The sequence below is a fragment of the Pituophis catenifer genome, unplaced genomic scaffold, assembly GCF_029215685.1.
Source record: "Pituophis catenifer annectens isolate HBS135680 unplaced genomic scaffold, rPitCat1.0.hap2 SCAF_3, whole genome shotgun sequence".
Classification (NCBI taxonomy): domain Eukaryota; kingdom Metazoa; phylum Chordata; class Lepidosauria; order Squamata; family Colubridae; genus Pituophis; species Pituophis catenifer.
In genome coordinates, this window is record NW_027256883.1 from 88,256,763 (window position 1) to 88,275,203 (window position 18,441).

Below are 18,441 nucleotides of genomic sequence, written 5' to 3' on the forward strand. Positions count from 1 at the left end.
CGGGAAGGCCTGGCCTCTGACTGGGTAAGTCCGGACGGGATGACTGAGGCAGGTCTTGAGAGTGTTATCTGGGAGTAGTTTGATCCTGTGGCTCCCGAGGACGTGGACAGGATCCTGGGACGGCTGAACGCGACGGCTGAACGTGACCACATGTTTATTGGACCTGTGTCCCTCCTGGTTGGTACTGGCTTCCCGGGAGGTCACACGAGGCTGGCTCCAGAGGATTGTTAACGCTTCTCTGAGTGAGGGGGTCCTGCCGGCTGCTTTGAAAGAAGCGGTCGTGAGGCCCCTCCTCAAGAAGCCCTCTTTGGATCCGGCTGTTTTGGCTAACTATCGTCCAGTCTCCAACCTTCGCTTCGTTGTGAAGGTTGTTGAGAGTGTGGTGGCGCGGCAGCTTCCCCAGTACTTGGATGAAGCTGTCTATCTAGACCCGCTCCAGTCTGGCTTCCGGCCTGGACACAGCACGGAAACGGCATTGGTCACATTGGTGGATGATCTCTGGAGGGCTCGGGATAGGGGTTGTTCCTCTATCCTGGTCCTGTTAGATCTCTCAGCGGCTTTTGATACCATCGACCATGGTATCATGTTGCACCGATTGAAGGGTGTGGGGCACCATTCTGCGGTGGTTCTACTCCTACCTCTCTGACTGGTCGCAATCTGTGTTGACGGGGGCAGCGGTCAACCCCGAGGTGCCTTGCTTGTGGGGTGCCACAAGGGTCAGTCCTCTCGCCCCTTCTGTTCAACATTTATGTAAAGCCGTTGGGTGAGATCATCCGTGGCTTTGGGGTGGAGTGCCATCAGTACGCTGACGACACTCAGCTGTACATCTCCACCCCAGGCCACCCCAACGATGCCCTTGAAGTGATGTCCCAGTGCCTGGAGGCCGTGCAGGCCTGGATGGGGAGAAACAGGCTCTGACTCAACCCTTCCAAGACCGAGTGGCTGTGGCTTCCGGCATCCCAATATAGCCAGCTGGTGCCATCGCTGGCTATTGGGGGCGAATCACTGGCCCCCACGGAGAGGGCTCGCAGCTCATGGCTGTCTTTAGAAGAGCACATGACGGCCGTGGCCAGGGGGGCTTTTTATCAGGTTTGCCTGATACGCCAGTTGCGCCCCTTTCTGGATCGGGACTCCCTACGCACGGTCACTCAAGCACTCGTCACTTCCCACCTGGACTACTGCAATGCTCTCTACATGGGGCTCCCCTTGGGGTGCACTCGGAGGCTGCAGTTAGTCCAGAATGCAGCCGCGCGGGGGATTATGGGAGCGACGGGGTGCTCACATATGACACCTCCTGTGCGAGCTCCACTGGCTTCCTGTAATCTTCCAGGTGCGCTTCAAGATGTTGGTGACCACCTTTAAAGCGCTCCATGGCTTAGGGCCGGGGTATCTGCGAGACCGCCTTCTGCCGCCAATAGCCTCCCACCGACCACTCGCACAGAGAGGGCCTCCTCAGGGTGCCGTCAGCCAGACAGTGCTGGCTGGTGACCCTCAGGGGGAGAGCCTTCTCTGTGGCAGCACCTGCCCTCTGGAATGACCTAACCCCTGAGATACGCATGATATCAGACCTCCGGACTTTTCGTCGGGCCCTGAAAACACACTTATTCCATCTAGCCGGGCTGGCTTGATCCCATCCTCTCAGTTTTAATTGAATTCGGTTTTAATTGGGTTGTTTTAAATCTTGGGTCGAAATTATTTAATTGTTTTTTAAACTGTTTTTAAATTTTATATGCAATGTTTTATCTCAGCTGTACACCTGCCGTTGGTCAAGCAATGTCGGCTGGCGGCCCCCAGGGGGAGAGCCTTCTCTGTGGGGGCACCCGCCCTGTAGAATGAGCTGCCTCCTGGAATACGATTGATCCCGGACCTCCGGACCTTCTGTAAAGCCCTGAAGACGTTTTTATTCCACCAAGCCGGCCTAGCCTAAATGGTTTTTAATTGGGATTTTAAATTTTATGGATTTGGGGGTTTTAAATTGGGAAGCTAATGATTTAATTCTTTTTTAATTATCTTAACTTTTGTATTTGTATGTTTTTTAATTTTGGCTGTTCACCGCCCTGAGCCCCTTCTGGGAGAAGGGCGGTATACAAATTAAATAAATAAATAAATAAATAAATACACCGCCCTGAGTCCCGCAGAAGAAGGGCTGTATAGATATAAAATAAAATAATAAATAAATAAATAAATTGGCTCGGCTTCAAATAAATTGAGAATTGTGGGTGTGTAGTGCTCACTTCTTGTCTTAAGGAATTTAAGGGTGACATAGTCCTCATGAGTTTCCTACTGCCAACAAAATGAAAGACTATCTCAGGTATTGTTGTGGCCCACCAGCAGCCTGTGTGGATCGTGGCTGATCCCGACGAGGAGGCTGGTGTGGGGTTGCGCCAACAGCCTGCACAGCAGGCGCTCACGTCGGACAGCGAGGAGGCTGAAGAGGATGTGGTGCCAGAGGCAGAGACTCAGCCAGGGCCTTCAGAACCTCCAGAGGCTCCTTCAAGTGGAGAGAGCGAAGTGGAGGAGCCTCTCCTCAATGTTTGAGCACACAGGGCTGCCAAAAGGCAGGAGTGGCTACTCAGGAGGTGGAGGTCTCCTCGAGAGTAAGGTTTGAAGATAATTGGCCACTCCCTTAGCTTATTTAAGTTGCACGCAGTTAGTAATTTCTTGCTGGAAACAACATGTAATTATTACAGAGCATTTTTGAAGAGTGAGTGTCTTATCATATCTTGTTTTCTGGGCTGGTTGCCAAACTTTGCTGGATTTTGTTTATTCTTGGTACGTTATAAATTTGATAAGGACCGTTGGTGTGTGTCACAATCAGGGTGGATAAAAAACAATGATTTTTTTAAAAAAATCAAAAAAATCAGATTTTTTTTTATATAAATCGGATTTTTTTTATTTAAATCGGATTTTTTTTTATTTTTATTGAATTTATTTTAATAAAAAACTTTTAGCGTAAAAATCTATCGTAAGATAGTTTTCTATTTAAGATACATAAATAATTTAGTTTATTCAGCATGAAATGGAGCTTAGTTATGTAGCATGAGGCTGTATATTCTGCAACACTGGGACTATCGGTGAGTCAACAGTGGGTCAAAGGAGTAGCAGAGATGACAGTTGCTCTTTAAAAATTATGATTTAAATCGAGTTGATTTAAATCAAGCCTTTTTACTAGTGATTTAAATCATGATTTAAATTGTGATTTAAATCAACTCAATTTAAATCAAATCCACCCTGGTCACAATCCTTGGGAATCCGGAGCTGGGGCAGAACAGGTATTTGAAACAAAAGATCTGCTGGACTTTGTGGACCATCTATGTTCCAAGAATGACTCTTGGGTTTTTGGATAAATCCCATGGTTTTGGTTTTCTGATAATTGAATTCTAGCTGGTCTTCCTTGCAGTGCTCTACTAATACTCTCACTTCTCTTTTAAGGCCAATAAGTGTTTTCGAAAATTTTACTGCATCATCCGTGTAGATTAGAACAAAGGTGTCTTCCAGCAAAGTGGTTGGCAGTAAAAGTCTGGGTTGTGGAGATGGCCTACCATGGAGTTGATATAGAAATTAAATAAGAATGGGGCCAATATGCCACCTTGCTTGATACCTTTCTCGGTTTCAGTGGCACTGGTGAGATGGCTTTAGGGGTTACATTTTACTTGTACAGTTGATATGTAAAATCAGTTTTACATGATTGAAATGACTGTACAGTTGAGGAGGCCTCCAGCTTTCCCCAAATTTAATTCAGGATATTAAATCAGTGCTGCTTTGAAGTCTATGAAAACAGCATAGAGGAAGTTTGGGTTATGGAAAGAGAACTTTTCAGTGGGATAGAGTACTAAGCATTGATCAATCGTGAATCAGCCTACCATAAAACCAGCTTACTTCTCTGCAAGTGTATTTTCCAGTCAGTTCTAGAATTTTCATTGTAGAGAAAGGCAGTCAGCTGCTTTCTTGAGTTCATTCTGGTGTGCAGTAAGGATTCTCATATATTAGTGCTATATTGTTTGAACGGAATCCCTAAAGCTACCAGAATCTCTTTCAGAAACAAAGTAACAGGTTTTCACACACACACAAAAAGCTGAATTTTTAGCATCTGGCAGCACATTCAGCATCCTATTCATGAAGAGTTAAAATGTTCTAGCCCACGGTCTTAATGCAAGTCAGGGAAAGCTGGAATAATAATGTATTCTATGAAGTTGCCCAGTTGGAGCGTACCAACTGCTGTAGCAGTATCTGTCAGCTGTGCTCTGTGATGGACAGTTCCCCTGCTAACTTGAATAGACTTTAACTCCCTTGGCAGAGCTGGTAAGAACAGAACACTATGTAGATGTGTGTTCTTATTTTGTTTGAAAGTACTAAAAGAATACTAATAGAATAAAAAAAATCTGGTTTAAATATATTTCAAATGTCATGCTTATATTTTCCACAAGTGACAACCTTCCTTGGTTATTGATGTCAAAGTAAATAAAACATTGATAACTTCAAGTCTGATGTAATTTCCTGCTAATCTCCTATAGTTAAAATAATCAGATTTTATATAATTTAAAAAGAATCACTAATTTTCATTAATTAGGCACTATTGTAATTACTGCCATGTGATTTTGCACCATTTTCTCCATTGAAGATAATTAGTTTTGCATATGTAATGTAATCCTCATACCATTTAGTATTATTTATAAATTAATTTATCTTTTTAACTTAAAAAGAAAAATGGAAAAGCTCATATCAAACCAAAAGATATTTTTAAAGACTGATTCTCAGTCTCTTGGCCAAGCTACAATACAGAATCTTCTCTCCTTTTACATATTAGTTTATTTCTTGTTTCAATGTTTCTGTTTCCAAACTTAAATCAATTTCTTTAATATTCAGTGGTTTATTTGCTATTTAATATTAAAGAACAAGGAAATGTTTCATCTTTTTTATGTGAAAACTGAAACAGAAAAGTCTACAGAAAAGTTCTTTTTTTCTTCATAATTTCTCTTTTTTCGACATTAGCCTTCACATCTCTAACTATAGCAAAAAGGAATATAGTGATTTTTTTGAGGAGGACACCCTGATCAACCGCTCTTAATACACCTATCTCTAAATCTTTCACCTATACCAGTTTTCAGCCAGTTGTCTAATATATTTACTAATAGGGTGCTATAGATCCCTGCTATCAAGTTGCATAAACATTGGAAGATTTTTAAAAAATTTCAAAGCTTGCAATAAGACTGCAATAAAACAGCAGAAGCAAAATGCAATACTTGATTAATTTATAATTAACTATGTGAAGCCCTCCTGCTGTTTTTCTTTATATTGAGATCTTGAAAGTGACTTATTTTCTTATGCACATAGCTCTGACACTTACAAAGCTATTTAGTTGCCCCACACTGAAGATGTTTATCAGAATTCTAAATTAAGCAATCTAGGAAATATATCAAAAGGAGGGAAAAAAACCAAGAGGCTACTTTTGGAAAGCCATCTTGTAAAAAGGGATTTTTAGTCTCATTAGTGTTCATAATTTGCTTGGTAAAACAGCACAGCTCTCCCACTTGAAAATGGGCACTGCTTCTTGTCACATATCATGGTCATTCTTGAAAGAATTGCTATTAGCTGTCTCAGCTGAAAGGCCACACAAGATAAATGAAACTTGATAGTACCTGTCTCTCCAACCTTTTCTAGTTTCCACCTGCATTAGCAGCAGAGAAAGACTTCTCCAGCTGAAGAACAGGGAAGATTTGCAATGGGGAAAGGAATTAGGCTTTAGACCAGAATTTCTTAAACTTGGCAACTTTAAGATATGTGGATTTCAATCCCTAGAATTCCCTGAAGTCCACACATCTCAACTTTTGCAACTTTGGGAAGCACTGTGGTACAGGAACATCAGGAACAGCAGAATACAGGCAAGTGTTCAAGAAGCAAGGGTTGCCTGTTTTTATCCTTCTATACAAATACTTTAATCATTTTCTACTATTTTAAATAGGTAAGAGGAAAAGTTATTTAGTTTAAAAATCATTTAATAATATTTTATTTAAAGATTTCCCCAACCTCACCCCCAAAAATCACACTTAATTTCAATTTTAAATCTGTTTTGTGAAGAAAACAAGACCAACTTTTCATTAACTTCTTAATTTTATAAAGTAGTTTATTTTGTATAAATACATTTTGTAAAATAAAATGTATTTTCTTGCTTTCCTCTGTGAATATTTAAGTGTATGGAAGCTAATTATGCTGGAATTATTGTTAATTTATGTATTTTATTTGGTTTGATTTGTGACAGTACAATTAATTTGGCATGGCAATAGCCTTCTATCATCTTATGACACTTTGGATTCAAATGTTTAAAACACAGTTATTCTAATTCTATTAATATGGCTTCAACAGATAGTTCCAGTGATATAGAAACAAAAGTGGGGAGGAGACATCACTGTCTAAGTGATGACAAGTGAAACATCACTTGTCATTATGGCAAGAAGTCTGACATAATTGAGGATGTTTATTAAGCAAACCCTCTGTAACTGATAAGTGTGTAAGTACAGGTAGTCCTTGGCATACAACCCCAACTGAGCCCAAAATTTCTGTTGCTAAGCAAGGCAGTTGTTAAGCTTTTCCCCATTTTATGACCTTTTTTGCCACAGTTGTTAAGAGAATTATTGCAATTGTGAATCATGCAGTCATTAAGCAAATCTGGCTTTCCCCATTGATTTTACTTGAAGCCAGCCAGGAAGAATTACAAATGGTGACCACATGATCCCAAGACAGCACAACTATCATAAATATATGCTGATTCTCAAGCATCCAAATTTTGATTATGTGACCATAAGGTTGCTGCAACTGTCATAAGTGTGAAAACTGGTCATAAGTCGCTTGTTTCTACACTCTTCTAAGTTTGAATGGTCACTAAATGAATGGTTTTAAGTCAAAGGCTACTTAAATACTGCATCTACTTTCTAATTAATGGATGCAGGCAATGGTAGTCTCTATATTAAGGATCCTTGCTTACTTAGTATGACTGAAATGAGCTTAGAGTAAAACAACTTTATTTCCATTTGTGACATACTGAATAGAATTAGGTTGAATGGCTGGTACTGTTCTTGCTGTTAGGGAATGCTTCAAGTAGCATATTGCAATGAAAACTGGTATCCTGGACCAGTATTTTGCTTGTGAGGGCCTTTGAGAAATACATGAATGTGATAAAGTTAGTTTATATTTGTCGTTTTAACTAAATTATATGATAAAGTGAATAGATTTGAATTGTGCAATGTTTTGCATGGATACGGAACTGAAAGTTATTTACTGAATGTGATTTAAAAAGTGTACAATGTAAGTAAAGCATGAAAGAGAATACATGAATGTTGTATTTTTTTTCACTGTTTAAAAGTACGACAAATATGTGTGATGGGTCTTTGATTATTTAATGAATTTATGGATAATTGTGTAAGAAATGCTTTGATGTTAGAAATATGTTGGTGGGTGGGTAAAGATAAGGCCATATGTTGGGTTGAGAATCAGAATGAGAACAATGTTAGATAGATTGTATGGTGCAACAAAGAACATGGATCTGGAGCCTAATATATCTAAAACCAAAATAGTCGTGTTTGACAGAGAAAAGGGAGTGAACAATTGAATACTATATATGTATGGAGAAAAACTAGAGCAAGTATTTGTATATCGTAGTTGAAGATGGGGGAAATAAGATGATTTAAGATATGCAAATACTGACAGGAAAGATAGTGGGTAGCATATGATCTGCCGCAAGGAAATGATGCTTATTAACAGAAATGCATATATGTTTGTATAGCAGGCTTTTGCTCACTTTGATATATAAGTGAAACTAGATGCATCATAAAAAAAAACAAAAATAACCATTGATGCAAATGTTTCCTTTTAATTCTTTGTATATACATACAAATCTAAAATTCAACAACAGAAGTAATTAAGGATTGATCAGATATAGGTCTTCCATATTTCTGGTTTATACTATATTTCTATATCTTTCTCACCACAAAATAACAAAAAAACATATCATAGCTGCCATTTATGCCACCCAAATCTGACCTGAGAAGGCTATACCTGACTTTATTATTCTAAATCACCTATCCTTGATGACAAACACATCCTCTGCAAATCTGCTAAACCATGTTGATTAAAGCCAAAGGGTATTATATATTTAATATCATAAGCGATTAAAAGGAACAAATGAGGCATAAATATTCTTGACAGTAAATAAATTAAGCATGAAATACTTTTGAGATCCAAGGTTTCTGCATAGCAATTTTCATTAAAGAAACCGGAATGTTTACACTTCATTATAACAGACAGTTCCTAGAGCTTTTGCTTTGTTGTGTTTCTTGATTTCTTCTTGGGGAGCAAAAACATAGAATTTTTATATTTGAAAAAGTTGATTAATAAATTAATGGTGATTACAATTCAACAATACTTGTACAGCCATGTAATTTCAGTACTGTTGGATGGAGTTATATTGACAATTTAAAGTTAAAAAAAAAAGGTTTAATTATGTAATATATTAGTTTTGTTAAGTGCAAATAAAGAAAAAAAATACCCTGGAAAAAAGGGAAAAACAAATATTTTTCCTTAACTTTTGATGGTGTTGCAGGTTTTAAATATTAGTTGACACAAAATAAAATTGACAACAGTCATGTACTAGCCACTTCAACTGCAACGCAGGGTTGTCAAAAATATTCAATTTGTTTTTTAAAAAAAGTAATAACTGCAAAGCACAATAAAGCAAAGAATAATAAAATGAGGTATGCCTATAGTCCTATAGTCAGTAGTTCTTACTTAAGGTAAATATGCATAGATAATTATAGGGGAGAATGCATATGTTTAGCTTGTTTTTTTCCCATTTAGTTTGGATGTGATAAAAGTGAATTCATTGAGCTGAGCTTTCAATACCCACTGTTCCTCAGATAGCCGGATGTGAGTCCCTCCTTGTGAAGTGGGGTTGGGGGATTCAGATGGGCTTACTGATTGCGTACCTGGCTCCCTGCCACGTAACAGCGGTCCTGCCTGAGCTGCTCGACATTATAGCCGGGGTGGTGGTGGAAACCCCCAGACTTATTGTTATGGGGGATTTTAACCTGCCATCCGCTGGTGAGATGTCGGAGATGGCTTGGGAGTTCATGGCTTCCATGACAGCCATGGACCTGACCCAGGTAGTTCAAGGCCCCACCCACTTGGGGAATCACACTCTGGACTTGATTTTTGTCTCTGATCAGTGGCTGAATGATCTAAGAATAGGGGATATAGACATCAAACCCTTGTCATGGTCTGATCATTCTCTCCTTCACATGGACTTTCAAGTCACTTCCACCCACCGCAGGGAGACGGAACCAACCAAATGGTTCCGTCCCAGGCGCCTGATGGACCCCAAAAGGTTCCTGATGGAGCTTGGGCCATTTCCTGAGACTCTGGCTCACAACTCGACTGAGGACCTGGTGGTCGCCTGGGACAGGGCGGCTACTGGGGCCTTGGACCGTGTTGTGCCTTTGCGGCCTCTGACCCGATGCCGATCTCGTCTAGCTCTTTGGTTTTCCGAGGAACTGAGAGAGATGAAGCGTTGGAAAAGATGCCTGGAGAGCGATTGGAGGACAAGCCGATCTGAATCTGACCGAACACAGGTGAGATCTTATATTAAGACCTACCTAGTGGCGATAAGAGTGGCAAAGTCTAGCTACTTCTCCGCTCTTATTGCATCTGCAGAAAACCGCCCAGCTGCGCTGTTTAGGGTGACCCGCTCCCTACTTCAGGTGGGGGTACGGGAAGATCCCTTAAAGGGTCGAGCTGAGGATTTTGTACAATTCCTGAATGATAAAGTCGCTCAGATTCGGGAAGGCCTGGACTCTGATTGGGTAGATCCAGGGGAGGAGACGGGGGAAGGTCTTGAGAGCGTTATCTGGGAAGAGTTTGACTCTGTGGCTCCTGAGGACGTGGACAGGATTCTGAGCAAGCTTAACGCTGCCACATGTTTATTGGACCCATGTCCCTCCTGGTTGGTACTGGCCTCCCGGGAGATTACACGAGGCTGGCTCCAGGGGATTATAAATGCTTCTCTGAGTGAGGGTGTCTTTCCCGCCGCCTTGAAAGAGGCGGTTGTGAAGCCTCTCCTCAAGAAGCCTTCCCTGGACCTGGCTATATTATCAAATTATTGTCCAGTCTTCGCTTTGTTGTGAAGGTTGTTGAGAGTGTGGTGGCGCGACAACTACCCCGATACCTGGATGAAGTTGTCTATCTGGATCCGTTCCAGTCGGGCTTCAGGTCACGATACAGCATGGAAACGGCATTGGTCGCATTGGTGGATGATCTCTGGAGGGCTCGGGACAGAGGTTGCTCCTCTATCCTGGTCCTATTAGATCTCTCAGCGGCTTTTGATACCATCGACCATGGTATCTTACTGCACCGGCTGGAGGGGTTAGGAATAGGGGGCACCGTGCTTCGGTGGTTCTCCTCCTTCCTCTCTGACCGTTCACAGTTTGTGTTGGCAGGGGGGCAGAGGTCGACCTCGAGGCACCTTATTTGTGGGGTGCCACAAGGGTCAGTCCTCTCACCCCTTCTGTTCAACATTTATGTAAAACCGCTAGGCGAGATCATCCGTGGTTTTGGGGTGAGTGTTCATCAGTATGCTGATGACACACAGCTATACATCTCCACCCCAGACCACCCCAATGATGCCCTTGCTGTGATGTCCCGTTGCCTAGAGTGCGGATCTGGATGGGGAGAAACAAGCTCAGACTCAACCCCTCCAAGACCGAGTGGCTGTGGCTTCCGGCGTCCCGGTATAGTCAGCTAGTACCATCACTGACAATAGGGGATGAGATCTTGCTCCCCACAGAGAGGGCCCGCAACTTGGGTGTCCTCCTGGATTCACGGTTATCTTTAGAAGATCATTTGACGGCCGTGGCCAGGGGTGCCTTTTATCAGTTCGCCTGATCCACCAGTTGCGTCCCTTTCTGGATCGGGACGCCTTGCGCACGGTCACTCATGCCCTAGTTACCTCCCGTATGGACTACTGTAATGCTCTCTACATGGGGCTCCCCTTGAAAAGCACCCGGAGGCTCCAACTGGTCCAGAACGTAGCCGCGCGGGTGATTATGGGCGCAGCTCGTTATGCCCATGTAACACCTCTCCTACGCGAGCTGCACTGGCTCCCAGTGGTCTTCCGGGTGCGATTCAAGGTGTTAGTTATCACCTTTAAAGCACTCCATCGCTTAGGACCTGGGTACCTACGAGACCGTCTTTTGCCACCAATAGCCTCCCACTGACTAGTTTGTTCTCACAGGGAGGGACTACTCAGGGTACCGTCAGTCAAATTATGTTGACTGGCGACTCCCAGGGGGAGGGCCTTCTCTGTGGGGGCTCCAACCCTTTGGAATGAACTGCCCCCGGAGATACGGAATATCCCTGATCTCCGTGCTTTCCGCCATGCCCTCAAGGCCCTGATGTTCCAACAGGCGGGGCTAAACATACAAACATGTGAATGTTTTTTTAAATGTTATCTAATTCTGGGTTTTATTTAATTGACCAAACTAAGTAATAATTTTAATTAGCAATTTTATGATGTTTGTGTGTCTATATTTTTCTTGACTGTACACCGCCTCGAGTCCTACGGGAGAAAGGCGGTATAGAAATATAACAAACAAACAAACAAACAAACAAACAAACAAATAAATAAATAAATAAATACAAGGAAATGCAGACATATTCTGTCTTAAGTACCGCTGAGTTCAGATGAATATGTTTAGAACTTCAAGTCCTGTTAAGTCAGTGTACGGCCCTTTGTGATTCATGTTTAGAAGCAGAATGTCCGCTATGGAAAATCTCTATGTGGGAGTGTTCCACCAACTGTAGAAACTGATATTCAAGAAAGCCTTGATGGGTAGAAGAAGTTCTCAGTGGCAGAGATAAAACCTCTATATGAGGATCTGAGAGGGATTCATCCATTTTCGGGTAAATGGAAAATAAATACTGTAAATTTATTTGGAAAATAAATACTGTAAATCTAAGTTATATATGTGGGAGGATAAAGGATCTGAGAAAGCAAAGAAAGAATTAGACTAGGAAGAAACTTTAAATACATTCTCTAAATCTGATCAGAGGAACCCAAATCTAGTATTTATTTTTTAACTAGTTTATTTATTCTTATTCATTTAGCATGTTTATTACTGCTTCCTATGCAATTATCTCTGAAAGAGTTCACAAAACATAAAATACAATATATTACTAACTGTATATTTAGACATAATTTAGACTCGGAATGAAGAACACCAGAAAATCCTTTAGGTTAGACTGGGAAACTCAGATTGGATAGTTGAAAAAATATTCTGAAAAAGTCTATAATAAATTATATCCATATCATTGCCAAGAATATTACATACAACCAGGATATCAGTTCTAGTCCTGCCATAGAGGTGAAAGCCAGCTCGGTGACTTTGGCCCAGTCACTCTCTCTCAGCCCAGCTCACCCCCAGAGGGTTGTTGTTATGGGGAAAATAGGAGGAGGAAAGAGTACTAGTATTTTTACTATCTTACGTTGAATATGAAAAAAATGGGATAAAAATTTAAAAAATTGAAATTGAGTTTAATTCAAAGGAAATTTATATAACTATAACAATGAGGGTGGAATAGTGTAGATGAAAGCATACACATTGATTCTACATAGTGACACAGAAATATAAAGAATAGTTCCATTGGTAGTGTAGTTACAAGCACACCCTTGTCCCTGTTCACTTTGCAACATATGCTCCATTAGTAATTTGTAACTTTCTAGATACACTCTTTGCTTCTAAAGAACTCAGTGGTGAATGGAATCAAAGAATATAACCACAAAAGGAAACTGTGCCAAAAAAGTATTTCACCATTAAGAAGTTATTTTTAATTGCACTTTGTGTAGCTGAGGGCTGTAATTTTAATCCTATTCTAGACTCAGTGTGTGGTATGTATGTATTTTGTTTTGTTCATTTATACCTTCCCTTTCTTCCATCATGAAACCACCCCTGGAGCCTTTCTTATTCAGAATTCTCATTTGAAGGATTCTCCCTCCCTCATTTTTTTTCTCCCCCTCTTCCTTTCATGTGCATAATAGGAAGTCAGTTTAGATCACTGTGTCTTATTGTTTTTTAGAATCTGGTATTTAAGCATGTTTTTGGAATAACCAATCCTTGAATATATTTTCTTCTTTTTAAAATTATAGGACTTTTAAAATGTATGTTACCTGATCTTTTATAAGTTTTTTTTCTTAAAAATAGTGTTAGTCACTATGACACATAGGGTGATTCTGTAATGAAAAGGAAAGCCAGGTTTTAATTTTAAACAAATATACTGCATTTGTGTTAGAATATTTGTGCTGGCAACTCTTTCTCTGTCAGTTCTGAAGAATCGGTTACATCATATAGGGCAAATCTGCTATAAACTCTTGTGTTATTTTAGTCAAGTCTTACTTAAGGCATAATTTTGCCTCTTTTCATTCTTCTTGAACTTCTTCAAGTATTTTTACATGTTTTGGGGCAGAGAACATTTTATTATTCATAAGATTTTTTTCCTCTATGTATTTATGCTTAATTTATGAACTAATGTTTTTTTAAATATGCATATAGAATAGCATTACCGTATATTTGCTGCTTATATATGAGTAATATTTCTTTGTTACTCTACCAACCTAGAAAAGAAATACGTTGTTAAAATGTTTGTGAAGCAACAAGTACCCAAATTTTATCTTGATATATGTTAAGGCTGATACATCTGTTTTCATGCATGTGGGCTAATATAACTTGATCATCCCATTATTTTTAAATGTCTACTAACTAAAGAATTTTCAATATTGCATCATCATTACCATTGCCATAATTGACAATTACATTTTGTAGACCAACTTGCTGTTCCGTATACATCAATGAAAACTATATACACACAAGCACGCACACATAAAAAGAAATGCTGACTTCCCAACTCAAATTACATTTGCCTTTCTTTTAAAATAAAACATATTCCTAATTTGTCTATGAAATTTTTGGAAGTTATAACGGAACATTTAAGATCCAGAAATAAGCTTATTCTAGAATATAGCATTACAGCACTTGGTGAAACCCACATCAATCTATTACAAGTGTATAATGAATGTGTAAATTCATGTGGTCAGAGGAACAAGTAAAGCAAATGCTAGAATATCTTATAAGTGTTTATTTTCAGGTTGTAAAAGTTTAGTATGACAATAATTAAATAGGGATTAATTATATTCCCAAACTGTGAACATAGATAGAAAAGTAATTTTGCATATTTTTTGTCACTGGTCCTAATTTATTTCTAGTGATCAAATATTTCTCATTAATGTAATGAAATTTTCTTACTAAATTTTTATACATGTCAGAGTCATCAAGTAATACAAGAATTCTCACTGTAATTTTTCAAGGAAAAAATCCATTAATGTTACCTTGGACACATAACCTGGAATGAATTAAAGATAAACATAGAAGTTTGGCTGGATCTGAAACCTGCTAAATAATTAAAACTATAATATAGAAATTATTTCATTATTTTCCTTACCTATCCTAAATTTGAATTTCCAGATCTGGATGCTTTATCAGAGTTCCTAGTTGCATCAGAAATTGATATTAAGAAGAGGAAAATTGGAAAACATCTACAGAATTTAGTCAGACAGTTTGAGAACTAAGACATTTTTCAATCACAAATAAAACTTCATTTTATTTGTGATTGGGTGTAAATTGGCCTTCAAAGAGAACAAAGCTACAGGATAATACATAAATAATATAGAAAGTTGAGAAAATTGTATTTTAGCACAAAATACAATATAAACTGAAAATACCATTTGTAGCCTTTAACACAATTAATTTCCAAGTAAACATGCACAAGTTTGTGACCTGGTTAGTATTGCTTTTGTCTAAAACTAAGTCTAAAGAGAACTGTAGAAAATGAATATAAGCCAATTTAATTATACCAACAAAAACCAACAACTGGAATGCTTTTCTTTCATTCAGTGTCCATTATTTTATAACCTTAGATTAATTTATACTTATGATAAAATGCTTCTGATTTCATATATAAATATATATTTTGAGGAAAATCAATAATGACATCTGCATTAGTAGATAGATCCATGTTGATTCAGAGTTAATTTATAGTGACAAAGTAGAACAAGATCGTAATTGAAAAACCCACCAAGTAGCTCTGAATTGTTTTTCAGTTCTAATAACCTACTATTTACCCAGAGAATCTTTATTTAGAAGTCAGTATCATGAAAAAACAAACAGGCATTATTTGAATAACTTTTAAAATTACTTACATTGATGCTGTTAATATCCAAAATGGATCATACTTCGTTTCTTCTTCATGCAGGATTTTTTTATTGAAGTTTACAAATGAAATTCATATCCACTGTCATTATTACTCTTGGGTAATAATATTATTATGCAGACTAGAGATGATTGGATATTAATCGTTTATTTTGTAGCATCTCTATAGCAGGCCCACATTTAATAGGCAACATTCTTTAATGTTGTTGTTTTAAATTCAAAATTGAATACAAAGGGAAGTTCAATATCAGTGTTGAGTTCTCATTTTTATGCTTATTGGTGGCTAGTGTTTTTTCATATGGAAATGACTTATATCTCATTATGTTTCCAGGGATTGTAATGTTCTTTTTTTCTCATCTTTTTCAAACCCCTGTTTATATGTGTGTATTTTTTTTCCTCTGCCTAGACCTGGTTAACCATTTCTGTGAACAGGTCCTCAATTTTTTACTTTGTCCCTACTTTCCTGTCGTAGCCCCATCTTCCCCTGGTGTCGACTCCGTACCCTTACAGCGCACAGGCAGTCAACTCGCCACACAGAATGCATCAGCGACCTTCCAGAGGGCCAGCTATGCTGCCGGCCCTGCCTCCAATTATGCAGATCCCTACCGACAGCTGCAGTATTGTCCTTCTGTTGAATCACCATACAGCAAATCTGGACCAGCCATCCCACCTGAGGGAACCTTGGCTAGGTCACCTTCTATTGATAGCATTCAGAAAGATCCCAGGTGGGTAAAACTTTATTTTTTTTTTCTATTATTAATTCATAAAGAGACGTCCAGCTGCAAGCATGGGTGTCAAGGTTGTAGATTATTGCATAAACAAATAATCCAGTTCCATATTTTTTTAATGAAGTTCTATTTCATAAGCCAAACCAATTTGCCAGGAATACTGTTACAAAAAATGAACATTTATTAACATTTTAATCTATTTGCATTTTTAACAACAGAATTAAAAAAATGGCACACATAGTGTCCTTCTGTTCTGTTTTCCATGGAACTTCCTTTACAAATGACTTGCATGTAATTGATATATATATTAGTGTTTTTAATTACTTTCCTGATAGTAAAGGTTACTTTTGGTTAAGTATTTTTAAAATGCCACTCAATTTCCTAAGATAGAAAGCTGGTATTAAATGTTTCTAAGGGTATTTTCATATGAATTTTGATTTAAATATAAAAGGTTGGAATCAAGCAGGAGCTACTAAACAAACAAACTTAATTAAAATATGCAACTAATTTTTACAAGACTTCCATTGTCAAGTACTGTTACCTTTATGGCATTTAAGCAGGATAGACAAAAATGCAAAGTGTATCCAGATATCAATGTTAGCCTAGGAGTTTTAAACCTGTTAGGCTTTTGCCTGTTTTTAAAAATTATACTTGATGAATTCTTGGGGGGGGGGGGGTCCTTGCTTCTGTTATATTTTCTTTAACTGCCTTCTATTTCACTTTTCCTAACAATAAAAATATTTTAGCCAATTATTATGTAAGTATTAAAAAGATAACACCTATAAAACGTGTAGAAACATTTGCTCAGATAAGTAGAATACCTTAATTTTTTAACAAAAGATTAAAAATATTTAAAAACTATGTATAATAAAGAACTCTTGTTTGTTTTTACACATGTGGTTAGAGGGGGGACAGTATTTGAAAGTTGCTCAGTCTATATAATAAAAGCTTTACATGTCCTCTTTGCTAGGACATTTTTGTTCTAAAACATCTATGTCATAAAATTTAGAAGACATTGTGTCACAAATGTGGTTAGATTTTAAATGTTTCTTCTAAAAAATATATGGCTGTCACGGCTTACTTAACATATCACTTTTTAGCATGTTTCTATGTGGAAGCTTTTTTTTAGAATTACAGAATGCCTGATAGCATCATTTGCTGGATGGTCCCTTGTTGCATTATAATTTCAAATTTGGATCAAAGGGCAATCCATGTGCACAAATGTAGCAGATAGCTAGGGCTACTAGGATGGAATGTCTTGCAGAAATTCTAGGGATTTTCACATCAGAACTGCCTCCTGCTTTGCAGTAGTGGCTTTATGGTTGTCTGCCACCAGATTAAAAGAAAACAAAGACCATAAAACAATGCTGGTTTTCTACCAATCATAAAAAGATTGAAGTAGGAATCAAATGATTTCAGATTTTAAAAAATCTAAATAATTTCTTCCTGCTCTGACTGGTATGAATACAGACTGAAATTAGGCACACTTCACTAGCTTATATTGAGAAATAACCGCATTAGGCGATCAAACTTGACCTAGCACAGCACAAAAAATATAAGCCCAATGCAGTTCCTGGCTAGACACATTACCTATAGCAGTTTTTAAAGCAAAGGTCCCTCTGCTTCATTTACTTGAAGATTCTAGCTTTTGGGGGTGGGGGATAAAAGTTTTAATCAAAGGCAGTGGAAAATAAATTTAAATCATACTTTTACCCCAGTGTCATTTTGGTTTCTTTTTCTCTCCAGTGGGAGGAAGTATGTGACTTTCTGAGTATGTGATAAAAAAATATGTTTACCTCAGGATGTGTATTCTGACTCTGGCCTAAACTGTTCTGAATGGCTGCCACTTAAGCAGCATTCAGAACAAGAACTACAGAGTAAATGTTAAAACAGTTCTGAAAAATGCACTGCTCTGGAAAACCGTTAACTATGTTTAAAAGTTTGTGTTTCTATAATTGCTCAATTATTAGCCACTTTTTTTCTTTCTCATATTTCCCAGTTATTTCCGAAATTACGCATGAGGGGTCTGTATGGTTTTGTTTTCTAATTCTTTTGCAATAATGATTTCTCAACCTGCTATGTATCTGCATTGCAATGGGAATTTTAATAAGTTCTTAGGAATCTTTGTTAGAAAAAGTTGAAAAATTAGGAAGGGAAACTCAGCTGTAGATAAGTTATAGTGTGCAACTTTATATTATTTTTTAATGAAACCACTAACCACGGAATTCCTTTTCTGCACCAGTGACTTATAATGCCTATCACTACACTGACAGTTTCCTATTAAAGTACAAGTTAGACTTTCTAGTTCTTGCAAATTATTTAAGCATGTGCTTCAAATGCTTAAAGCCATGGAATATGTGGAATATTTGGAATATGTGTACATGTATTAGAGTTGGGCAGTAATTTAG

At 38.3% G+C, this 18,441-nt stretch overlaps 1 protein-coding gene across 1 annotated transcript in view; it reads left to right on the plus strand.

The window, feature by feature from the left end:
• Positions 1-18,441, plus strand: part of CTNND2 (catenin delta 2) — a 412,341-nt gene that overhangs the window by 202,782 nt on the left and 191,118 nt on the right. The window contains exon 8 of the mRNA XM_070942595.1: positions 15,778-16,030. Coding sequence (XP_070798696.1) covers positions 15,778-16,030 — 253 coding nt within the window. The remainder of the gene's footprint in view (positions 1-15,777; positions 16,031-18,441) is intronic.